The following is a 27,402-nucleotide window of genomic DNA, read 5'->3' on the forward strand; positions in this document are numbered from 1 at the left end:
CAGGCTGGGGTTGTTTTATAAAATGTAAATTTATGCAATAATGTCTTGTATCCCCCTGTCTGTTGGTGATATGTCACTAAATGTGATGCATGTTTGCATTTGACACAGTGTGAATAGAGGAGACCCTGACAAATCATGTGACTTGTGAAAGAAATCTCAATCTCATTTTAGGTGGTAATAAATAGATGGGTTTGTAAAAGACAAACATTAAAATTCTGCCATTAATGCATCAATAATTAATTAATAGTAAACTTTAACAGAGCCCAAGTGAGTTACACATACTGACCAGCAGGTGTCACTGACAGAGAGGATACCTACCTTTATCCTCCTGATCCTGCAGAGAGAAACAGAGAAAAAAATTGTACTGAAAATGATCACAACAGCAGAATTCCACTTTTGAGAGCTCATGGGTTCCCTGTTCCTCATGCTCAGCCTCAGTAAGCAAAACTAATTACAGTTTTCTCAAAGCATCAGGAGATACAGCAGTGTGAGAATGTGTGTGATCGTTTTTAATTATCAGCTCTTCACCATGCGGAGTCGCTGATTGCAGTTAGTGATTCACCTGGTGTGAGGAAAATAGAGAGCGAGCTGACAACACAGTGATATCAATAGCTTGTGTTAAACTCGTGTGTCAGCTTTCGTCATCACACTGCGTGAAGTGTGATTAAAGTCACGCCGTCACCTCACTCTGAACTCTGAGTGCAACTTTCTAGATCACAAAGAGCAAAGTAATAAAATGCTTGTTCGTGAGCTTTTGATTAGTCTCTAATTAATACTTAACCCACCCACACTGTTGCTGGTAGCAAGTGGTGTGAGTCACTAATGAAAAAACTTTGGACCAATTGTTAAAGCAGTAAGTTCCTTGGAAAATAACAACATAATGACAGCTTTTCACAATAACACAGAATAACACATTAGGCAGAACAACATCAGCAATCGCTGATGGTTTGGGTTAAAATTATAACTTTATTGTTGTTGCTATGGGCAAAAGACACCAAGGAGAATTTGCTGAAACAACTGATTTTTTCATGGCAGTGAGTGTTAATACTGTTTTAGCTAATGTGCTGCACATTCTCTGAATTAATTTTCACCAGTGTTATAAACACAACTGTCTGCCACAGCTCTGGAAACAGTTTAAACTGGTGCTGTAATTTTATTTTTAAATTTTCTTTACTTATTTTTTTTTGTTGTTTTCATCTTAATGGCTTAGAAGACGCAGTTTTAATTACCATATGGGCTCATAATAATTCTACTATAATGTCTGTACCTATTAAAACTCATGCTAAGTCATGTAGTACGATGTAATGTTCAGTATGACACAAAATAAATTCTTGTGCTTTGACTCCTTTTGAATACCTGATTACAGAAGAAGTTATGTCCACATTAAATTAAAGTTGCGATTGAACAGTTAATTACAGTAAACTCAATAATACAGGTGTTTGTGGTTATGTGGACAGGTGGAAAACACTTTCAACACATTTGCATTTCATTTTTATCTGAGATCTGGAGCTCACTGAAAGGCTGTTGAAATGTTTTACTTGGTATTCACATTTTATGTAAAAAAACTGCTTGCGAATCTTTCAGATGAAGCATTATATTTATTTCAGGAATTTATCATTCTTATCTATTTTCTGAGATTTACTTTACACAGATGCAATTTGAGAACGCTGGACACACAGGGAAATAAAAGCACGTGATCATAAAATGGGTTTTTCAGCAATAACCGTTAGTCCTCATGTCAAGACCAGAAATGGAGACTTGTGATGTCTTCTGACTTGTCTGTCACTCTTCATTAAACAGCATGGACTGATGCCCAGACCGCAAAGGCAGTTGACGTAGTAGGTGGTTCTCAAACTAACAGAAGGTTGTTTAGGTTTTCTCTCAATCTGGCCTGTTGTTTGGCTGCCTGCTGTGCTGCTTTGATCAGCAACAAGAGACTTGCTACACTCATACTGATTTTGTCTTGACTTTAATTGGAATCTAATGTGCTGGATAGTGAAACAAATTGGTGCTTTTTAATCAACTAGGGAGAAGTACTGTCACTTAAACCAAGGACTTGCTAATGGGGTTTTAACTGAATGACCTTTGTGTGACCCATTCTGAGTTTCAAGATTTACATAGGAAGTTGTTACTCACCGATCTCTCCTGAGACCGTGCCACTCTGACTGTCTTTAACCTTGACCGCTCCTTCTTCTCTGCCCTGTAAGAACAAAAGACAGAATAAAAATGTAAAACATAAATATAAAAACAAGGAAAAGCAGAGAGACTAAGCAGATGACTAAAAAAGCAGACACTGAAACATCATGATGTATCCTAGATTAGAGCATTTTTTTTAATAGTTGTGCTGGGAAACAGTGAATTCACAGCAAATATATAAGAATAAAACAAGATTCGAGTTTTAGAGTCATGCAGTAGAAGAGGCATCTCTTCATAAAAAGTCTTCTTGCTGCTGGTGGTGACAGTTTTGTCTCCTCAGTTTAAATTTAGAACCTGCAGGACCATTTCCTCCTGGTGATTTCACTGTTTTGAATTTCAAATAAGATGAAACTCCAGTGTCTCAGTTAAGAAACCTGTTTCTTTGTTGAAGTCTCATTTTATAAATTAGATTGATGTTATTTTGTACAATGAATTGCATAATGCAGCTTTAACTTCCTGTAATGTCTACACAGTCAACCTAGTCTGTGGTCTATTGTAGAATTTACAATAACAAGAAAAAAGCGCTGGACTACCAAGGCTTTACAACCCAAACATACATTCATGAAAGCATCAGTAATTATTCTGTATTTGCTTCTCTCCAGTCTTGACCTGGACTGTCTATAGTTCTCCTTAACCTGTAGTTATTTACCTGAGCTCTCTAGCTCCAGTAGAAGAGGTGGGGAGGAAAGTAGAGGAGATGACAGGATGAGATGAAGGAAATGAGAAGAGATGAGCAGGTGGAACAGAAAGGGCAGTAGGAAAGACGCAATAGAAGAGAGAAGAGTGAAAGGAGGAGAAGCAGGTAAGTAAAAAAGTAAACAAGAAGGAGTTGGGGGTACAACATTAAAATCAAATTACACCTCCCTTTAATAATCCATAATTCAACATAAAAGTATATTATAATATCTTATTGTCTCCTATAACCCTAAACCTCCTGTGGGTGTATAATAGTTCTTATTTTGAAACCTCATGAAGTGATTTATTCTATTACCCACTATGCACTTCAGATCATCTCACCCAGCCTCAGTTCTAACACCCTGGTCTAAATATACTGCAGTGTAAATCTGTGTGATAATTTCTATGACTATCCTTTGGATCTTCCTTTAGCTCACTCCCACTCATCCCTGTTACCTCTAATCCCTCTTTTCTGTTATTTTAACACTTTCCTGCCTTCCACTCCATCATGCTCCAAAGCCCTCTGCCATCAGCTCATCACCTCCCTCCGTGTCACAGACAATAACAATACCTGGTCTAAATCTCCCACCTCAGAAACCTATCAACATCTGTCTGTCACACTGTCCACGTGGGAAAAAGGGGGCGACAGAGAGGTGAACGGAAAGAATATCACTCTATTTCCACCACAACTTCACATCCAGCAGATCCTACATAGTAATAACGACTGTGGGGTGTACACCAGAGCTGCAAATCTACTGTTTGCTCCAGTGGTTTGATTGCAGCATGCAGTGTTTAGGTTGTAATTTAGATCAATTCTAAATGGTATTAAATGTCAGAAATGTATTTTAAAGACAAAGTCAAATATTTTCTGTGACAAAACATTTTTTAACACAAGGCCCAGTGGGGAATGGTACATGATTATGTTAAAGAATAACGTTTTTAAGCCAGGTGCCCATTTGTTTACCGAAACACATTCTTCTTCTAATGGTTATTAAGAGATCCCTTCGTAATGCAATTTGAAATTAGTGATGGGAACTGGGCCAGAACTAGCCTGCAGGCTTCACTTTATTTAATGAAATGAAAATCAATGAAATTAACTGCCCACTCCCATCTGCAACCCCATTCAACTCTGACCTCCTGCGACTGGGAATGACCCCAACTTCGGGGCAGTTGGGGGGCGGGGGGCTGAGGTGACGCGCGGGCCACCACTCCTCTTCGCCAGCACTGCTCACGTGGAGGATATCCCCGAAATGAAACGGCAGGGCTTGATTGGGTGTGCTCAGATCTGTTGCGCTTCCATCATAGTCAAACAAAGCTCTGCAGTGGGACACAGAAAAAAAAAAAACAGCTATGACACAGAGAATGACAGATTAGTCATTCATTTTTAGTGACACTGATGAAGAAATGCACCATCCTAAATCTGAAACCACACAAACATACTTTATAGTAAGAAATATCAAAATATTTCCCATACATTCATTCTAACTTAGAAAAATATTTATCAGAATTCCTGCTAGCTTTCTTTTACATTTCAATTACTTGCACACCTAACAACAACTAATAATAATAATCACTTAAAAATAAAATAAATGGACAAAAGACGGAGAATAACTAGCTGTAGTAAAAATGATCTAAAACAGCTGACTGCTCTTCGGAACTATTCATTTATGACCTTTTCTAGGTGTGCTTGCATGTGTACATGTGTATGCAACTGTACACTTCTGTTTGTGTGTTTTTGTTCCTGCGTGTCTCTGAATGTTGTTCTGTCTCTGTGACCACAGAGTTCCAACCTCATCCAGAGGGAAAAGACCTGGTAAAGTAGGCCAGCAACATTGTGTGTGTGTGCGTGTGTGCATGCGAAGGAACTAGAGCTGAAATAACCGGCATCCCCTAAAGTCCCTACTGCCTTCATCAATAAAACAGAACAGCGACAGAGAAGGAGAAACCGAGAGTGAAAGAGAAAAAATCAAATGTGAGAAAACCTGATATTTTTGTACAAAAAACACAGTACTTTCTGTTTTATTGATGTTCGATTCAAAATAATAAAAGAAAGACTTGTACACAGGACACATTTACTGTAGCTGGCTACTGAAATGTGATGGTTTGCGTTAGACTGGACTGGACAAGCGTGTTAATGACGGTTTAACAGGTGTAAACATGTAGTCTAATGGGAATGTGATCTCATGAGGTCCAGCTGAGATCCCTGCACTGGTCAGGATGGCGCTGATTAATTGGAATTGACTGGAACCTCTTCACAATCAACCGTAAAATACCGTGGGCAGATCTGGACTCATGCATTAGCAGGTAGTAATGGGAAACATCAAATGGAGTTCCTATAAATGTTTGTATAAAGAAAGTGCAGGACTATGTTTACATTAGCACGTCCACAGACACATACAGAAAAAGGCACATATCAGATGTGAGTTTATACATAACCTTTCTATCATATTGTTACCATTATATAGAGTTCATGGTTACTGAAGAAAGTGTAAATTATAGTAAAAATTATACCATCCTCACTAAAAGTACTATGTAATTAAGGGCACAGCTATGTAAATGTAACCTGAAATCAGTTACCTGTTCTCAGTATGACAGTCATTTTAATTCCTATGGGAAGCTACGAAATCTAATTACTACAGCACTGTGTAACATAAATACACAGTCACATTTTGTGAGTGCTGTGGAAAATCAAATATAATATTAATGCTGTGCTTGCACAAGCAGTAGTCTATTCCCCAAACTATGCTGTAGTAACCTTTCACTGAATATTCATATAGTAATACTGCATACATGAGCTTTATTTTGGAGGTTAAGACAGAAACAAAAAAATAGGCATATAAAAAACTTATTGAAAATATTGAAATTTTAATACAAACAATACTATATTTCTACTGAGAATCAAAACATATACTATGTGGTTTAAATGCAGATGGGACTTTGTATTGTGTTTTTTATTTTGTAGTACAGTGTATGTAAAATTGAAACAAAATGATGTAAATGTAAAATGACGAGATGAGAGGAGAGAACACTAGAGGACACACACACACACCTTTCCAACAAAGGACAACCATACTGTACGTCACCTTTCTTCAGTGACCTTCTCAGAGGAAATGTCATTCTGTCTTACGCATAACACACATGCATACTCTACACACACAAACAAACACACACACTGCATGTCACACAGCAGCCCAGAGCACCAGACACCCCAAATCTGTCAGACGCCAACAGCCTCAAAATGACCAATCAGCTGCCAGTTTCAGACTTGCTTTAAAATATTTGAATGCTGATTGGTCATTTATAAGCACTAAGCAGAGACGGGAACTTGTCATGTCATGATGATTTATTATGTGGGTTTGTGGAGGGTCACTACATTATTCTACATACTGAAAAGATCTGGACTGGAAATTTACTTGATTATACAGTGGTGTGCAGTGCCCTGATCACATCATATTCGTTTAGTGCATTCTGAGTTTTACCTGTTTCTGCAGGTTTGAATTTGATGTGTTTTCAGGCACACTTGCATTGTGGCTCAAGGGATGGGTCCATCCATCATATCTCCCTTTTTTATAAACACTGATCCACTGGCAGTGACATTAATGCACTTAATGAAAAAAAAACTTTATTGTAGTCAGATATTTAAGTCAAGTAATCACCTTGCTTCTTAGTCAAAGCAGATAACCAGTCAATCAGATCACTTGTTGATCATAAAGTGACCTTTGGCCTTTAGCTCTTTGAACACGCTCTGCTCTGCTCTTGCTGTGTGAGTCAGCCTGAATGTGACAGAATGTTTGTAGTTCAAGATGACTCTCCCAGGTGCTGCAGTCTCTTTCTTCTAGGCCACTTGCATGGCATGTTCTTTGCATGCAGGTTTTTTTTTTTTGGTAAGAAGTAACTTGAAAACAAAATACAGGATCTAAGGACTTAATTTAAATCTCTTACTCCTTAACTCCTTAAGAAGCTTTTCTGTTCAAGACATGCATTAAAATTGTTCAAGTTCTTGAACCCTTGAGATTATGTTTCTCCTGAGAGGACATTCAGAATTAACTATTACCCAATTAGTCTATGTGATAGTGAAGCAAGCCTACAATGATGGAAACATCCATCCATCCATTATCTATACCTGCTTATTCCTAATTAGGGTCATGGGGATCTGCTGGAGCCTATCCTATCTCTATTTGGGTGAAAGGCAGGGGTACACCCTGGACAGGTATGATGGAAACATGAAAATATAAATGCAAATGACAGATCATGACTGATATTTGCTATATGACATGTTTTCATCTGTATCTCAGCTAATACAGCCTGAAAAAACACTTCCTTGTAGCTTTAAAGCTAAACTAACATACTCAAACGTTAGTGCTACCATTAGAGCTGCTATTCATGTCTTTATTTTCCACATTATTGATCCTCCAAGAAAGTCAATGTGACTTATGTGGACCCAGCAACCTAGTGTTGAATCAATATTTCTAATACTGCGATTCATGTGAAGAAAGGATCTTAGGACTGTAGCTGATTTAGGACTGAAACTGCTTCTCTGCAGAGGAAAATAAAGAGTGCATTCAGTGAAGACTGAACAAGCAGGACACGGATGGACAAGCATGACACTTGGACAGAAGGGCACAAACACAGAGAAATCGAGAAAGAGTTGACAGGCGATGAATGTGTTTTCTGTGAATGTGAGACAGTATTTGCCAGACAATCTAACTGAGATTGAAGATGTGATACCTTTGAATTCAGCATCTCACACGTACAAAACATACAGCAGACAGCTGAGATAAGGCCTTATAATAGTTGTGTCACACTGAAGGACACTCCACCATCAGTCACCTCTGTCTGCTCTGTGTGTGTGTGTGTGTGTGTGTGTGTGCAGTATACAATATCTGTGTATTTTACCTGACGTAAAGTGTGCGTTTCTGTGTGGAGCGGAGCGACGTGGAGCTGGAACTGACACTGCTGGTCATCATCTGCTCCCTCAGGTCATGGATCTTTGCCTCGAAACGAACGTACTCTGCACACAGTGACACACAAACATCGTTAGACCCAGGAGAAAGTAAACAATAGGTCTTACCTTTTCTGTTTTCATACACATTTCCCTTAAAAATAATCCTTAATTCTTCTATTTAAATATTTACTGAGATTCTAATTTGAGCTGCTTTTACAAGCTACCTGTTACTCCACATTAGCAGATGCTGAGTGAGTGAGTTCACACTTCAGTCACCATTGCTCAGTTCAGAAACCACATTACAGGATGTGGATCAAAGCATGAACAAGAACAGATTTATGGGCGGTGAAGTTTTATGCACTAGGTTAACCACATTTCTTACAACATGCATTTTGAAAAGTGTCAAAGTGAAAGAAATTCATTTTCCATGTTCAAGTGCAGAAGGGATTTTCTTGTAGGATGTATTGTGTAGGATTACCCCTTCAGATACGCACAACTCCCAATGCACACACAGACACACAAACACACGACATGCAGATACACCCTTTGAGCTGTCAACAGATCCTCTACGGCCATAATTTAATAGTCTGTTTGATCTGAATATTAACTCCTGTTACATCAGAAGCCATCCATGTTAATAACATCAACACACAAAGAATAAAAAAAAACACACTAAGATAGTCTGACTGAGACAGTGTCTCACAAGCATTGCTTCAATACCTAAAAATTTGTATTTCTAAATCAATTCATGCAGGTTAAATCAATTCATGCATACAAAATAATGTATTTATTAAGATAATTATAGATAATTATATCCTGCAGTTCTGATGGAAATAACAAAACCCTTTCAGTGTCTTAATAATCAGAGTGAACTGCTTTTCAGCTTCACTTCATTCATTCATTTTCCTGCCACGTTTTTCACGAATCTAGTTAAGTCACTTCTAAGCTACATAACGATGACTTGCCCATTCTTAATCTCTTCTAGGCAAAGAACCTCCCCTCAACTTATTAAAAAAGACAGCACAGTGTCTTTAAATCGTCCTTCCTTCTTTCCTTCCCATGTCCCTCAGATCAGTGCTGATGTACATGGCAGCCTGACACGTCCGACACATCTGACATCAGCTACCTACATCTTGTGCTCTAGGTGGCAAACAGGTGAGTCTGCACCGGACACAAGTGTCATGGCAAGCAATTCTCTACAGCATCTGCATTTTACAGCTGTGGAAATGCCATTGTCACAAATGTTTGTGCTGATGTTGTATACAAATACAATGAATTTTCAAACAGCACTTGTAGTTTAATTGCCAGAAACAACTGTATCCCCATCTCACTTGAATGACAAGTAGTAAACTGTAGAGAACAACCAGTTGGCCAATCAATGCAAAGTGCAATGATTTGCTCATACACTCAGCCCTGCGCTTTCATATCCTACTGCTACATGCAGAAAAAACACTTTAGTTTCTGACCCATTTTTTCAAGTGGCTATATAAATGTCATTGTGCCTCTTTAATTATAAATGTACATTATTTACGCAAATGCACAAAGTGGAAAAACAAATTACATATTGTGTTCTGCACTGCACATTCAGTGCTTTTAGGATGATAGTTTTCTTTCATCCATCCATCCATTTTCTATACCCGCTTATTCTTTAACCAGGTTCCCAGGGATCTGCTGGAGCCTATCCCAGCTCTCTCTGGGTGAAAGGCAGGGGTCCACCCTGGACAGGTCCCCAGTCCATCACAGGGCCACATAGAGACAAACAACCTCACACACTCACACTCACTCCTATGGGCAATTTAGAGTCACCAATCAACCTGACATACATGTTTTTGGACTGTGGGAGGAAACCAGAGTACCTGGAGAGAACCCACACAAGCACAGGGAGAACATGCAAACTCCACACAGAAAGGCTGGGTGAATCCAAGACCCTCTTGCTGTGAGGCAACAGTGGTAACCACTCAGCCACCATGCTGCCCGATAGTTCATCAACAGATGAAGAGTAAATCATGGTATTTTTGATTCAGAGTGGCTGAAAATACAGCAGCTTAGACTGTCGTCTAGTCTTCTTAACCCTGCACAGCTTCCCAGAAACCTCTGATCTGACACACGGATGACAACACCGCTGGCAATAAGCCTGAAAAGTCCCTTCTGAAGGATGTCCCTGTGTGTGTGTCTGAACCATTACCATGGACTACAAAATCTAATTAACCCTGAGTAATTCAATCATGCTCAAGGTGCACACAGTCATGCACTCATGCACGCACACACAGGAACACACACGCTGATCTGGAACCTGCAATGTTTCCTGATTTTTCCTCTTTTTCTCCTTTTGTTTTCCTTTCCCTGTTTACTGGCCTGAGTACATAAAAACAGTCTGGTCAAAAAACAGTCTACAACACCCAGATCTCAGCTCTTATTTCCCTCAAAGCATTTATTATTCTGACACACTGATGCTCAGAGACGCAAACAACTAAACTGTACTAAAACAGCTCAAATCTGGGCATGTCAATCATGCTGTGTCCAGTATTGCTGTGTTTACGCAGACAGTATGAATTAAGTTTACTTAGGGTTAATATCATGGTACCACAATATCTGCCTGCAATATTTCCATGTTGATAGGAAAACAAAGTGAACTTTTGCTGAAAATGTAATTTCTTTCTTTAACCTTAGTATTTTCACTGCTGACCTCATCCTGGCATTTTCAATCTCAGCTCTAATCCATTATAAATTGATGGATTAATGCTTCTATTTCTGCATGTTTCACTGCACAGACCTTGCCACAGAATGATCAGACGCATCAAAATGAACAGATATGAACTTTCACATCATGAGCATTTAGCAAATTAAAAATTTTAGCATTATAGAATTAAAAGCAAGAGCGACAGTGAAACAGAAAGGGATGGTAAGCACAGAGAAGGTAAAGAGTGAAAAGAGGTGAAGGGCAGGAAATAGATCAATGACTTTGATAGAGCCTGGATGTATTACTTCAAAATCACATCTGACACTAAAATAGAGTTTTATAAATCTGAGGTGGTGCTAAAATACTGGAAACAAAGACATACTGCAGACCAACAGAGCCATAGTGTTCCTCTCTGTGATCTACAGAACAACGACCATGTGGCAGCTAAGATAATAGTGTTATTGAGTCCTGAAGAGAAAAACAAAGCAGCAATGACAAAGCTGCAGCTCTGCTCACCTCCTGATTTCTAACTATTTTTACTGTCTTCATCATTTTTGTTTTCAAGAAGCATCACAGCAAAAGTAGCAGAGTAATTCACTTCAGCCAGTGGACGAGAAAACATAAAAAACAGACATTTATAAAAACATCACCAATGCTTTTAAATCACTGATCATTTCTGACACTGTGGGAGGCATTGAACCAAAGACAGCGTAGGAGTCACCGTGTTAATGCTGCATCCCATTAGAGAGATAAGACAGTGTTAAAGCATCACAGAGTCACCAGAACAGGTCTGTGGTTTGTAGTCCAATATGAGTTAACTATCACCCAAAGTCTCCTAACTAAAGACAGTGCTAAGGGTTAAAATGTAGAGGCAAGATGTTACCAAGTAAATTAGTTTAAGTCCGTCTCTTCCAACTCCTGTTCAGCTGTACTCACATTCTGCTGGCACACAGGCAGCCTCAACGTCCACGCGATATAATGCCGGCTTGGTGGCTTTCAGATGACTGTCTGTGTGCGTGCAAGTGGGTCTAAAGCTTAGAGTCAGAGTGAGAGAGGAGCTGTGTGAAAGAGAGCGAGATGATGGAAAAAATCTAACGTCTGTTCCACACTGAATTCAGCATGTGAGTGTGTGTGTGTGGAAGGACGTCTGTATAGGTATGCAGTACTGTGTGTAGCAGGGAGGAAATATGTGTGTGTGTAAAAATGCTGCTCAGCTGCCACAGAAACAACAGATGCTAACTCTTTCTCCACTACACTCTGCTCTCTCGGTATCTCTTGTTCTCTGGTGTGTTCGCTTGCTCCTCCCCCTCTTTGACAGCAGCTTGCTGTAGGGTGGAGAGAGATACACACACCCACACACACCCACACACACACACACACACAGTTTCCTCAGGTCACTCATGCAGGAAGCCCAGTTGATGCCAGGCTCTCCTGCCCTACTTTGGCCCAGGGAATTTGTCTACATGCCACAAAACCCACACATTTTGGAGAAGCACCAGCATTTTTTGTAAAAATGTGACTTATTTAAACATTATGTTAAAGTCAAAATCAGCAGGTTGCATTGATAAGCTACGCTAAAAAGAAATAGGTACTTCTGTTTGCCTGTCTTTGTCAGTGAATTTAACTCCACAGAGTCCACACATTGAAGTCAGCGGATATGAAGTTTCACATGATCAGCATCTGTTAATTTCCACACACAGCACCTTAGTACAGCATTATTAGATTCAGAGGAATAGATCGCTACAGAGACACAGAAAGAGAGATAGGAGGAGAAAGCAAGCCATGCAGTAACAGAGGGCAAGATGGACAAGGGAGAAGAGAGGAGGAGTAGCGGAAACAGAGAGGAAGAGATGGGGGAGGGTTGATGACAGAGACTAATGGCTCTGGGGCTCATATTCCCTCCATCCCTCCTTTACCTCTCCTCTCCTCTCCTCTCCTCTCCTCTCCTCTCCTCTCCTCTCCTCTCCTCTCCTCTCTCTAGAGGAGCATTGTTTCTCCATTCAGCAGCTGGCAGAGACCTTTTCTGCATTGTTCAGTTTCAATGCTATCCACCAGAAAACCACTGGAGATGGGCAGTTAGGTTGTGTGCATTGCACCAGTATTTTCCTTTTGCATCACCCTTTCCTCTGGCCTCTGATTCTTGTTTATGTAAAACCTGCCTGACAATAACTAACAGGATTAAATACATGTATGTATGGTACATCAATCCCACAACCTTGTACAGGATGAAATGTGTAGATAATGAATGAATGGATTGATGGTACATTCATGCTCTTCAAAAGTAGAGAAGAAGACTTGCAAACAGGAATGTGTACAATGCACAATTCAAAATATTTGACACTTCCGTCTTGTGTTTGTCTTTTGTCTGATCAGTTAAATTCTAAAAAATAATCAATCCCCTAGCAAGCCTGTTTTATAAGTGTGCAAGAATCAATAGCTCTAAAAATAGTGGTGCTGGAAGAAGCTCATATATAATTGATACGATACTGTGCAGCAACCTATACTGGTATTGATTAACTGATCAGATTGCAGGAAAGATCAAAAGAGAGAAGAGACCAACAGAAAGAAAAGAAAACAATCAAAGACATAAGTGGCTTATTTTCATATAGAGAAATCAGCTTAAGCCATAGAATTGAACAATTTGGTTCATCTTTGTTAGCTAATAAAAGCCTCAGCAAGACACTGATATGGTGACATGCTGCAAATCTCAAATCAGCCATCTTCCCATTACAAATGATGCCTCAAACCCCCAAATCACACTTTGTGAGCAGTGAGTCAGACCATTAACACAGATACCAGTAACACAGGGGAGGAGAGGGGGAGCTGACAGGTGGAAAGGAAGGCAATCGACAAGGGAAGAGGAAGGAAACATCAAAAACAGAAAGAACAGCGTGATGTAGGAAAAGAAGGAAAGCAGCCTACTGTATGTTCTCAGCAGATTACGTTTTCACAATTTGTGACGAAAGCCCAGAGATGCTGCTGTTAATCTTGTACTTACTGTAATAATAACTGGTGCACAAACACTCTCACACACTGAACTATAATAAGCAGGCTGACAGAAATGAAGATAATCCTCTCTGCATCACCTCAGTCTTACTGTAGACACACACCGCCTCTGTATTTGTCATGTGTAATTGTGTGTGTGTGTGTGTAAGGCATGTGCGTGTGTGTAAAGCATGTGTTTGGCAGTTGTGTGTAATCCCAGTGACTAATACTGCTGCCAATCCTCAGGCATTACTTACAGAAACTTAGGGCATGGGAGGAGATCACACTTAATGTTCAATACTACAACTTTTTGGTGTTTTAATGAGCACCTAAACAGTTTCATGAATGTCACAATCACTAGCTTTATTGGACAATTGAGAATTGAAGCATCGACCTTTCAGCTACAAATTAACCTGAGGGGCATGTAGTTAGGATTCTTTGCTGGGTGAAAAATGTTTAGTGGTTTAAATTATTTTATTTTATCCTTTATTCTTTTATGTAATTTTGATCTACTTTGTTAATTTAGTCATGGTTTTATCTTCTATCCAAGGTTTGTGGTTCTAAAGTGAGACTGTGAGACTACCATGTACCACCATGTTTTACAAATCAAAATTATTATTACAAAAAAACACACCCTTATTCAATTCTATACACTCAGGGACTTTGCTGCTACTGCACAACCTAACTTAGTCTGGTTTGACCAGTAGCTTATGGTGGTTAATGTTTCCTGTCCCTACACTCTAAAATGTACGATCATCCTGTAACTGTGCCATGTGACCACTACTAGCTTTAAAGGGAAACCCATGATTCTATATCTTAAAACCTATTTGCATGTCTTGAAGAGTATTACTGAATATGTGAAAATTGTATAAAGGCTTTTGTGGTGCTAGAATGAGCTGTATATAAATATAATAAATGTCTGATGCTGCTCCTCATCGCTGCTTGAGGCTCGAGACTGAGGGCCACATTAACCACCACTAGCATACCCTGTAACATTGTGGGTAATGTAGCCACCAAGTTTTGACAAGAAAGAATAATGCCCAGAATAACAATGAAGATGTTGCTGGATCTTTAATTCATTTTGGTCAGGAGAGCCATTGTAAATCTGTTGAGTGCTCTAAGTACTTTGTGCTATGTTTCCTTTGTCTTGTCATGTTTTATTACTGCATCTTCCTCTATAAGAACTTTGCTTTCACTATGCTGTGATCTCCACTACATGTTCAGAGCTAGAAAGTAAAACTTGTCATGGCTGCAAATAGGAAAGGGATTATCATGGGTCCTTTCAGTGAAATAAAATTTGGAAGGGATCCATTTTCCTTATTCATATCTCCTTACCTCACAGAGCCAAGCAACAAGTATGGCATCAACTATATAGTTCTATTTTTTTTAAAAATATAAATAACAATGTGCTTATCATTTGTTTTCAATGTAACATAATGCAATTTAATTTTATTCCCTACCAAATGCAATCTTACAAAAATTCCAAATTTTTGATGAAACTGTTTGGGAAGACAACAGCCTTGGGCCAAATGCATAGTAGGACAAACACATGTAATCACTGGTCTGATAAACAACATCTTCTTAAAATAGCATCAAACATGATGTGAGATATTATTGACCTCTCACAGACAAACATTCTCCATCTGCTGTACTTCAAATAAACACAGATCTATTTCTGCTGCATCAGCATAAATCAACTGTGTCTATGTCTGTGACAACACACACACACACACACACACACAATTTCAGTGGGTACTCTATTTCATATACATAACAGGAGGATACCTGTATACAGAGACAGTGAGTGGGACACTTGGCAGGAAGTGTGTGTGAGGGAGCACTGCTGATCACCGTATGCTATCACCACAGGGCGGGATGACAAACACAGACCTCAGATGGACACACACACACACACACACGCACACACACACACAGTGCTGACCAAAGCCGAGTGAGGACAGAAGGTTTGATATAAAGTTCACTCAACAGTCACTAATTGGGACTGTGGGAGAGTCACGACATAGACAGACAGACAGACACACACACACACACACACACACAGACATATCTTATAGTATCTATTTTAAGGCTTCCATGTGAAGAAAATCACTAAACACTGGAAACACTAAACACAAGCAGGAACACCTTTGCACATTAAAATCAAGCTTCAGGTGTCAGTGGGCTTTTACTAAGGCCAGCTGGAACACCTGCTGTTAGTATTCACTGTATGGATCCCAGTATAACACATACAATGCCATGGTAGAGCAGGACTAAGCCAAACCAACAGTCCAGTATGATCTTTGTTTAAATATCTGCAAGAGGCAAAAGGACAGCAGCTTTTTGACTTAAATAAATATAACCAAATATTCTGATCACTGCATGGTGGCTCCTGTGTAGAGAAGGGCAGCTTCCAAAAGAGTCCAAATGTATGGATCTTTGGATATTTAGATATTTAATATGGAACTCCTTATTAGTTTAGGAACTTAAGGCGCTGACCATGAACTGTAACAATCCTATAGCCCAAATCCTATAGTGACAATCTTATAGTCCAGTTCGCGGTTCTGCTAGGTATCTCTGTGTCATTGATCCATACTGTATGTTTAGTACTTTCCAAACAATTTGCACTGCAGAAAAACATAAGGATCAGTAGCATAGATATGGATTATACTGCAGGATTAGCTTGTTTGTGTGGACTTTTAATCCCTTTGACACATCTTTTTTTTTTTTACTCTGCGTTAAGAGCTTTTAAAAATCTCAGGTCGCTATCCATGGTGCTGATCTGATGTCACACTGGAGCAGGCAGCAAAACACATATGAAATATCTCTGCCATCAAAAGTGGTAGCCCCATAATTCACCTGTGTATAAATTTTACAAAGTCATGCTTATCCCAGATATGCTTTGTATAACTTTAGGATTCTTTTGTTAGTAAAAGGATTTTGTTTTTGTTTTGTCACAGTTCTTAAAGGACAGCTGGATGCTTTCTCAGAAAAACAGAAATGGCATGTTTTGCAATCAACAATTATCAAATAAAAATGATCCTGCGTGTGGGTGTGTATGGAGAACAATAACTTTGTGTACTATCTGGGCAGATATCTTATCTCTGACTCCAGTATCAATGACATTTCCTATTTGACATTGTAAATCTCTGCACTGAGGTCCACCTCTTCTATGCTTACAATTATTCTTAAGATCAAGAGTATAACATCTTTTTTTTTTTTTTGCATCTTTTAATGACCCACAGATACCCACTCTAAACATGGAACAACCAATTTCTCAGTGACCTGTAGTAAAAAGTATGGGTAGCCATCTTAAATTGTTCTCTTTGCACCTTAAAAGTTATATTTAAATATCAAAAAAAAATATTTACAATATTTGAAAGTAATTGCACAAGGAACTTTATGTCTATCAATCTCTGTTACCATAGATAAATCATAGATAAATGTATTTGTACAGAGAAAATTGGTATTCCAACAGGCTGATATTTCCTTCTTTGGGAAATATCAATTTAAACTCTGCATCATTATGGAAGTAAAAGATTCTCTATTTAAAACCATCAGAATTCATAATCCATGTGTTTCATGATGATATCTGGACTCTATTCCCATGTTATTTTCAGAAGCTTCTAATACATTTGCATACAATAGCTGCTGGGGAACTTCATTATGTTCTGACAGTCCTTTCCACATCCTAATGTATTTTGCTCCCTTACATATGAGCTGCATATGGTGTGACGGGATATCAGGGCTAGGAAAACTTCCTCAATATGCATTTACTTAAAGTCTGATTACTATGCAGCATTTTTAAGGTTTTAAGGTGCTAATCTGGCCAAATCTTCTTTTGTGTTTCCCTTAGTATGTTCCAGCCCTGTGCACATCTGCTAAAGTATTTTCCACCAGTGCATTTATAAGCTGCCTCCACATTTTAACTGTAGGTGTTACTGTAGATACCAGGAAAAGACCAACACAATTCTGAAGTGAATCAGGGTCTCAGGGAGCCTGATGTTGTTTTACCATGTGCATGAGTGTGTGTGGGTTGATGTATGTGCTATAATCAGGTGCTCCACCATAACAACATCCCATTAGCTAAGCCAATCAGCAGTTATAATCTGGTTACCTAGGTTACAGCCTTCTTAATCACTCTCAGTAGACTACCATCCAGGATGGTACTTGTTGGGAAACCTCACTCTGTTTCTGTGTGTGCTTGTATTTCTATCTCTGTGAGCACCAATTTCAGTTTAATCAGTAAGGATATATTAACTAGTTGTGGGTTAAAGTTTGGTTTAATGTTTGGTTAATGAGTTAATGTTTGGTGTAAGAGTTGGGATTAAGTTAATTGTGATGGTTCAGTTCAGGGTTAAGTGCTAGTGAACACAGCAACTTCATTAAAAAGGCCAATACATGTTAATACATCATCACTGCTTTCCATCTAAAATGGCATTTTAGTTATTATTGTTATTATTTTCTTTGAACACAAATGGCACATCTTATTTTTTAGCTACTGTACCACTTCTAAATTATTTTTTTATCTATTCCACACATTGTACTGTAGGGGGCATAAATTTACTGATTGCTGCATGTACTATATTCTACTACTCTACTGCCAAAAATTACAAGACAAAAGAAGAGCAGTGGTAGATCAACATCATCATGTATTAGAAAAAATTCATCAACCTTTGTGTCTTTTTGTCTTTATCAATACACCCACTTTTCTCACCTTGCCAATCAGCACAAAAGCCATTTGACATATTTAGGGGTAATGTTTTTCTTCTTTCAAGCTATTCCATTAAGGTTTTCTTGTGCACTCATCTGTGCATGCAAGAAATGGAAATGTGATGTTTATCTGCAGTACTCACCCTCTGGTCTGTACTGTGCTACTATGGTAACGGTCTGTCCTGCGTTCTTCAGAGCTGCTGCTGCCTGCTCATGTGTTGCACTGGACAGGTCCACCCCATTCACCTGCACACAGAAGATTAGATGTCATACCAGATCAATAGCAATAAATGTAACTTGAGGTAAACATGTCATTAAGAATGCAGTACTGTATTTCTTAGTGGGTCACTAACTCACAAATGTGTGTACTTTTAAAGGTTTATTTTATGCATAAAATCATTTCTACTACAGTAGTACTTGCACACGTGAATACACAATACAAAATAGAGTCACAGTTATTCTGCAGGGAATGTCTTGTTCTCTGCAGTCTGAGAACGACATCCTGTCTGAAGAAAATTAAAGCCATATTTCTGCACCACACAATACACCTTTAACAAAACATAGCATCTGTCGGAAAGTTCTTTTTAAATTCAGGCCTGTTGTAGACATTGTGAAAGAATGCCAATATACATTAGATCAAGTTCAAAATGTTTAGCATCAGCAAAAATGTCACTGTTATCCTGAACTGTATGACACCACATCAATAATGTACAAGGACAGATAGATGCACAACACAGAGGCCCTAGAGGACTTTAAACTAATACAATGGCTCCCTTGATACGCCTGTATAATCTATACAGTAATAACAGCAGAATTGGACTTAATAATATTAATGCTGACAGTAGCGGTGTTGTACAGCTGTGTGCAGTAAAAGTATTAGGTTTTGGCTCATACCGAGAGGATGCGGTCTCCCTTTCTTAGCTCCCCACAAAGATCAGCTGGGCCTCCAGCAAGAATGAAAGAGATGAAGATGCCCTCTCCATCCTCCCCTCCAACAATGTTAAAACCGAGGCCTGTAGACCCCCGCTGGAGCACCACCCTCCTGGGTTCTCTGGAAGAAATACAAATCAAACAAAGACACTTCTTCAGGGTAAAGAATTATGATTAATTATCTAAAGAAGTATTTAACATGGACAACCTAACTATAAAGTAAAAAAAAAAAAAGATTTAGCAGTTAGACTAATAGACTAATATGTATATTCAACTGGTTTCTGAAAGTATAAAATCTTTCATACAAACCCACATAAATGATAAATAGTAGCAGGGAAGCAAGTGTAACATTGAACTCATTCTCCAGGATGACCAGCAGATGTCAGTATTGCATTGTCTTAGTTCTATTGCACCAACGTAGTTACTGTACTCTGTCCTGAACACACAGTTCTGACTCTGTTAATATGTATTATTGGTTTGATTCTTTCACAGTTTAGCATGATTTGAATGTCTTTGAGCAATGATAGTAAACAGGAGCTTATGTAGAAAATTAAAATATATATTTAAGACCAAAAGCTGCTCCTTCTTGCTCTGTGACCAACACTGGACCATCATGTCCTCATCACCTACAAGTTTGGATGAAAACAGTCATGATCAGCATAGAATCAATTCCGAAGTATTTACAGGGCATCTGTAAATACTCACGTTAGTGAGTTATGAGGCTATTTACTTATGCATATAAATATTAGCTTTTGCAAAATTAACTTTCAATTGACTGAAATGGTTCTAACTAGGGCTGTGACACAATTCACAGGATCAGAACAGGGGCAGATAACAAGCTGAATATCAGCTAGAACATCAGCCAGACATGACAAATTAAAAAAATATATATAGTTTCTTTGTCAATGGCATAAAAATCCAGTGTTTCCACTATTAGTTACAATCATTAAGCCACTATAGAGATATTACATTCCAGAAAAAGATCTCACTGGCATTTGATTGGTAAACGGCTTTAACAGATATTTAAGTTCTAAAGCTCAAATTAATAAGTGTCTTACACCTGAAATCAGTTGTTCGAAAAAATTACACAAACATTATGGACATTTAATGAAACACATAATCTTCTATATGCAGGACAAACTAGTCACAGGTTGAGACTGAGGGGCAGATACAAACACAGAGAACGAAAAGCATCACAGAAAAGAGACGCATCAAAATGACCAGTCTGCGGTCAGTCTGAAGCTTATCAGATTTATTATAATCAAAGCACACTGATTGGCCCAAAGGTTTATGACGACATATTCTGGTAACCACGGTGATGCAAGTCGAGTGACGCGTTCTGTGGTAGGCTGTAATCTGTCCATTAAAATGGATTAAAGGCAGAAGAGCATCACTGCGAGTGTATCTGCATGTGTGCGTGTGCGTATACATATTTGACCTGAGTAGACAAAAGTCACACTGGTATCTGCATTATACTGCCAAAGACACACGCACAAACATACACATACCCATACACAAACACAAACACAAACACACGCACACACACACCCTCACACACACACACACACACACACACACACACACACATACACACACACACACACACTGTATAGGCACAGCAGCAAATCAGGCAGAGAAGTACAAGGGTCCCAAAATGGTACCAAGAACCACTTTATTGGCCACTAAATCTCTCAGAGGGAACCATGAGATGAGCACTATAGGAACAAAGAACCCTATAGACAAGATAACATGTTACAAATTCTTACCAAATTTCCTTAATGTCATCACTAAATTCAGAATTTTTCTTGAATAAGAAAATTTGCTTTGAGAAGTGACAGACATTCTTTAAGATGTGATATTAACAAAATCAGCCTAAAACATTTTTTTATACCTAACTGGTCTTAGAAGATTTCCATATATTCAACATTCCTCAGTAATAATAAACCCACATGAGTCAGAAAAAAAAAATGCTTCAAATGACAATCACAAACACCCTTCCTTTGTTTGTACTGTCCATGTGTTTCTGTGATCATGTGAGGTCTCACCTGGGTAGGTCGTCATATCCAGTTGCGGCCCTGGGTAGTGGTGAGTATCTGGGTGTGGTCAGTGGTGCAGGGCTTACAGACTGACTGCCACTCATGTAGGGACTTACATGGTTGTCTTGATGTGGGGAGTATGCTGGAGGAACACACACACACACACACACACACACACACACACACACATCTTATTTTACCTCACTGATACCATTTGAAATGCTAAATGGGTACTGTCATGTTCTTCCTTTATGGTTCCACTGATAACATATTATTCCACAGCAGGGTGGACTGTAATACGGTGGTGTTATATGTACTGTTTGCTAATGTGGTAGGTTCAGAAATGGTGAGAATGACATGTTGTTTGGTAATATGCTGATTTGGAGCAGTGACAAGTGGCTGTAATCCAGTGGACCAAATTTATCCAGTCTGATTATCAGACTGTTATATAACAAATTTAAAATGGTCTGTGGAATGGGATCATTGTAGAATATCTTTTTAAACAATAAATCATTTTTCTAACCAACATAAACTGGTTTGAAAACACTGCAACTGTCAGAATGGACAATACATGAACACATTACCTGTTTCCTCAAACATATTACATATGTTTCATAATATAGCTGCATATTTAGCTTCAAATCTTGTGCAGTATTTGGATACTCATCATCTGTCTGGATTGTCTATTTGAATTCTGAGGGACATATGGGGAAAACACAGAAGAAACAGGTGTCTCCTTGAGCCACAGGTTTGTTCTCTTATGGACTGGCCTACATCCTCCATGTAACCATCTCAGGTAAATGTTGTCATTTTTTAGTGACAACCAATAGTAAATATTTACTGTCTAACATGGAGTAGTAAGATTTCATGGCTCTATACTCTGGGCTACTTTAGGAGTCCCATGTGGTCTACAGCACTGACAGGAAAATTGATGACACAGTCTTAACCAGGCCACTGAGAGTAGTTATTGTAATTGGTTTCACAGTTATGGAAAAGTGGAAAAGCAGCAGTCTGCACCCTTCACCCTCTGATCTTCTGTCTATGCTGATGCAACATGTGGAGCCTTGTGATAGCTACAGCTGATTGTCAAACTTTCTGGTCTTGTCTTTCTCTTGCACTTCTAACAGGTGGGTCAAACTTATTGTGCTGTTGCTGTTTTACTGACAGTCTTTGCTTAAGGGTGAATGAGAGCATTCTTACAGACCCATTCTAAGCGAAACAGCAAACAGCTTTACTCCTTACTGTTCTTTGCAGTTCAACACCATCTGGCCCCAAAGCTTCAACCTCTCAGTTGCACTGATGTGTGCTACTTTCACCGGACTACTGTTTAACTGAAATGTTTTGAATCTTGTGATGAAAAGTGAGAGCCTACACAGTGTGGAAGATGCCAGGTTCAGTTATGTCATAGTTAAGTATTGTACTGACCCCTGTCTGGTGTGTACTCACAATTAGTGACATCAGGAGGAGGGAAGTTGTCATTGATAAAAAGCGAGGTGTGTTTGGCCACACGAAGGTAAACAACATCAGGAGTCGATTTCAGAGCCGCCACTGCCTCCTCATGAGTTACGTCCTCCAAACAGGTGCCATTTACCTGGAGATCCATGAAGATAAATAATGTATTAGTGTAAAAGAATGCAGAGACATGTAAATGCACAGATAAAGGCAACATCAATGTGCACTAATGTGCAGCAAAAACATATAATGTGAATGCAGTTTTGAGATTGTCTCCACACATCACTGTATTAAAATTGGCTACTGGACAGTGAATTAATGGAGAAGCTCTAATGATCTGGCTTTTTTGTTTGTTTGTTAATTTTGCTGTGCTGCTGTGTTTAATCACCTTTTAACAGGCTTGGATGTAGGGCTGAAAGTAAAACTATGACCTCATCTTACCTCATTTAGTTTTAAAACACAACATAATGGAGATGACAGGCCATTTTTTTGCTCAGCTCTCAAACATGAACAAAGACAAGTCATCCTGATACTATTAGTGCTAAATAATCATACATCTGGCTCTAATAAGGGTGATTCATTTTGTATTTGATGTTACTAAGAGATATTTATGATGTAAATTCAAAAGCAATTTTTGGCATGCAGTATTTGATGCTAATAATGACAATAGGGGATATTTCTAATCTATTTGAGGCTAATTACCATGATAACATCAAGTGTAATGTAGAAAAAGTGAGAAGAATAAAACATAAATATAAATATTATGTATATATAAATATGTGGTTCTTACAGCTACAAGTTTGTCCCCTATCTGTAGCCGTCCATCTTTGTGTGCAGCTCCTCCCTCGATGATTTTAGTCACATAGATACTGTTGTCACCTGAGACATGTTGGTTTCCAACTCCACCCGCTATACTGAATCCTAAACCTAAGAGAGAACATCAACAGGTGGTCACATTACAGGGAGAAACCTTTGGGTTACCTGAGGCTGATCTTAATGATAGAGAGTTTTATTTCCTGCAGTACTGCAATTTTTCAACCAAAAAATACTACTTCCTGACTTTACAATATGTTCTGCTGTACCTTCTACACAATTATATTTTTCACCTTTGGGTCCTTTGACCAGCTTAATATCCATGGTTCTCTCGGTGAGGCTCCTCCTGCGTCGTATACACAGCCTGACCAGACCTCCTGCCTCTTTCAGCGCCTCCACAGCCCCGCTGTGGGTCACTTCCCTGACGTCTGTCTCATTCACCCGCACAATGCAGTCATTCACCCTTCAGAGAAAAATCTCACACCATTAATATGTTATTGGCATGAAGATACTGTATAAATGGTGAAAAAACAAAATTATCACCTTCCCAAACTAGACATGGGAGACTTGTATCTGTTACAGGGGAAGTCTAAGTCATAGAAACAAGGTTCTTTTAGTTGTATGACTTATATTATTCAGCTACTTTCCATTTAAGGATCAATGAAAAAAAAGGAAAAAGAGCTAAAAGATAGAAATTCAAACCCTGTGGTGAAACAATAAAAACTGCATTTGAGACAGCACAAGTGTGACACCATATGCACATGTGACCTTTATTCTGAACAAGGAAAATTATAAATCATAGCTTTAAAAACAATAATGTGTGGTACTAGATTTTGAATACAAGTATATAGTTTAAAGAAATGGTATTGTGTACTTGTATTCACACTATTATTGTGAGGATGTGCCTCCCATCTAGAAACAAAGCTGATCCCAAAAAGACTGAGGTCAGAATTACACAGGGCAACTTTTGGTATGAGTAAATAATTTAAATAATTGAGTGGTAAATAATGTAAGTCAATAATTCATCCTCGCAGTTTACACAAACAAGTGTATTTGTACCTGAGTCGTCCATTCTGGGCTGCAGCCCCTCCAGGTATAATCTTAGTGATGAAGATGGATGGGTCCTCTCCGATATGGGGATTATCAGTCCCTCCTGCGATACTGAACCCCAGGCCTGAATTACCCTGCGCATACAGAGAGACAAAGATTGTGGTTTTAAAAAAATAAACCTAATCTGTGAATTGTTTACTATAGATAACTTGTGACACCAGAAAATTAAAGTTATATATGTATAATGACAACAAAGTGATTACTGTACGAAAATGTTTGTTTTTACACAGTATGACACTTATGTTTAAGATGCTTTGTAGTAATAAGTAAATGTAGATATGAGTAATGGAAAAATCACCGAGGCACAGTTAGATGGGTTATATAAGAAGTCCATAACCCCACAGTAATAACTTTATAATTCATTATATTAGGAATTCAGATGCCAAAATCCCTCTTCATTGTGTCATTTCATCTATTATACTGACTCTTCCAATCTCACTCAGCACCAAGAAGCAACTAATAAATACTATTAAATAAATGTCATTCATTGCAGAACTACATTGAATAATACCCCAATTTTCACTTCTTACCAAACAAATTTTTTACGTGAACAGGCCTGTTCACTTATGTTTTCACTTATTACCAAATGACACATAATAATTCACATCTGCAAATTGAAGACATTACCTGATGAGAGCCACTGCTCTGCATCATTTTCTCTCACTTCCTTGCACTCTGTCATTGTATAAAGCTAGTGTAATGTCTGTGCCTGTGTTTGCGTGTATGTCCACGGTGTCTTTAAAGCAAATCCAGCCAAGCAGACAGAACCAGGTCACAGGAGAATAAAGGGAGAGAGAGGGAGCCGAAAAGACAGCCTTGGGATGAGAGAAAGGGGAATATAATGAGAGAGGAAGAGAAGAGGAGGAGGGGAAGAAAATAGGGAAGGATGGACAACAAATAGAGAGGATGGGACTGATAGAAAGAAAAGCAGAACGATAAAAAGGAGAAAAAAAGCCAGCTAAAGACTAAAATAGCCAGCAGAGAGCAGAATATATTTTTATGACTAAAATCTATTCAAACAAACTCAGGTATTTTATGCCTTGAATTCAAAGGATTTTATTTCTGTACAGTCATATAACAAGTCACTGTTGAGTAAAACTCAAGTTTCAAACTCAGTTTTTTATTTCCAGTGATTTTTTTTAAGAATCTAAAAAAAAAAGACTTCTTTAAATGTGAAAATAATCTACTGGTGTAATAAATGCAAATATCATCTTTATAGCACATTCATTTGTGTTTTTTGCGTCGTTTTCTATATGTTGTCTTTTCACATCCTTCACCATTTGTTAGTATGTTTGTTTCAGCAAAGGTGCAATTTTCTTCTAGTTTAAAATAGACAAGTACTTGGATTAATTTCTGGAAGAATTATGTCTTCAGTGTGATTACAGAGAAGAGTTCAGCAAGGACAAACAGTAGATGGTTACGTCACTGCCACTGGGACTGATGTAACCCACTACATATAAATTGTGTGTAAAAAGCCCACATGCGTTCTGGCCTACAATCTGGTGTGTTCAGATTGTAGGTAGGTTTTTACCCGCTCCAGTGTGATTTCCTCATACTCATAGTCTGCTTCTGTTCCATTGACCTGTGAGAGAGACAGAGAAAAAGAAAGAAAAGTGTGTCAACTGAGAGTAAATACTGAAGGCTGTCTTCCCTCAGTGGATACAAAAATGCTAATTCTCCTGATGTTAATAATTTCTGTGTTGTCCTGCAGCAATTAGTTGATTAATCAATTTATCAAACAAAATAACCTACATTAGCAACTATTTTGTTAATATGTTCATCACTTAATTGCATCTTTAAGGACAAATATCAAAAATGTATTATTTTCAGCTTCTCGAATGTCAGAATTTATTGCTTTTCTATTATAGTAAATGTTGTTGTTGTTTGTTGTATTCCTGTTTCTGTGCTGTTTGTCTGATCATTAATTCACTCATCAGTCAGTACAAATAGCAACAAATATCTGCATGATCAAAAACTGAAATTGCGTGTTTGATTGTTTTTTCTGAATGATGCATGAATCCCAGAGATTACACAGATAATGTGTGATGATGATATCTCTGATGTCATATTTAAAACCATTGTTCATGAGCTGTCAGGGAGCCAATTGCAGTGCACACACTCACACACACACACACACACACACTCACACGCACATACACGCACGCGCACACGCACGCACATGCACATGCGCGCACACACAGCCTACCTATACCATAAACTCTAATAATGTCTGCTGAATGAAAAACACGCTAAATTAAATCTGATCTGAGCAGACCACAGTGGTCGAGTGACATCCCAGTGGCCCATGTAATCCCCTTGGCTGTAATCTGTGTCAGATTAGTTTAGATTTTGAATTACTATCATTTCAAACATTTACAATAAACATAAAATATGCAAATTTAGGACAAAAGCTTACGTAATGTTTAATTAGTTTAACAATTATCAAAGTTATAGCCAATGCTTCTTAGGGACAGACTGCATAATGCATCTCTCATGGTATATTAAAATTATTTACATACTGTGTCTGCAAGCAATAATGCATTTATTTTGAAGTGAATAACAGTTAATCACTATATCTGCGAAATGTTAAGTAAAATCTGTGAGAGAAATCTTTCTCTAGCTGTGTTTCAATCCAGGCAGTTCAGCTGGGAGTAATTCCACAGTAATTACATAATAAACTTATCTAATAACAACAGACACTGAGTCTCAGTGGCAGCTGGCAAACAGTAAAATGACATCTGGATCCATCTAATTCTAAAGCTTTCTGTCTCAGATCAGGACACTACTAACATTATTGTGCACTTTTACTGGTTAGTAATATTCAAATTACTGCACATTTCTACAAGAAGCCCATCAAAGAGCTGTAAATA

At 38.4% G+C, this 27,402-nt stretch overlaps 1 protein-coding gene across 2 annotated transcripts in view; it reads right to left on the reverse strand.

Annotated features, from left to right (window-relative positions):
* Window positions 1-27,402, reverse strand: part of LOC113139966 (discs large homolog 1-like protein) — an 83,295-nt gene that overhangs the window by 8,279 nt on the left and 47,614 nt on the right. For both annotated transcript variants that reach the window (XM_026323623.1, XM_026323624.1), the window contains 12 exons: window positions 26,064-26,114; window positions 24,482-24,606; window positions 23,716-23,885; window positions 23,400-23,536; window positions 22,604-22,748; window positions 21,167-21,299; window positions 19,086-19,242; window positions 18,335-18,437; window positions 7,768-7,882; window positions 4,006-4,188; window positions 2,137-2,200; window positions 319-334 (listed from right to left, as the gene is read on the reverse strand). In XM_026323623.1, the coding sequence (XP_026179408.1) occupies window positions 319-334; window positions 2,137-2,200; window positions 4,006-4,188; window positions 7,768-7,882; window positions 18,335-18,437; window positions 19,086-19,242; window positions 21,167-21,299; window positions 22,604-22,748; window positions 23,400-23,536; window positions 23,716-23,885; window positions 24,482-24,606; window positions 26,064-26,114 (1,399 nt within the window). The remainder of the gene's footprint in view (window positions 1-318; window positions 335-2,136; window positions 2,201-4,005; window positions 4,189-7,767; window positions 7,883-18,334; window positions 18,438-19,085; window positions 19,243-21,166; window positions 21,300-22,603; window positions 22,749-23,399; window positions 23,537-23,715; window positions 23,886-24,481; window positions 24,607-26,063; window positions 26,115-27,402) is intronic.

Source organism: Mastacembelus armatus, chromosome 4 (genome assembly GCF_900324485.2).
Source record: "Mastacembelus armatus chromosome 4, fMasArm1.2, whole genome shotgun sequence".
Taxonomy (NCBI): Eukaryota; Metazoa; Chordata; class Actinopteri; order Synbranchiformes; family Mastacembelidae; genus Mastacembelus; species Mastacembelus armatus.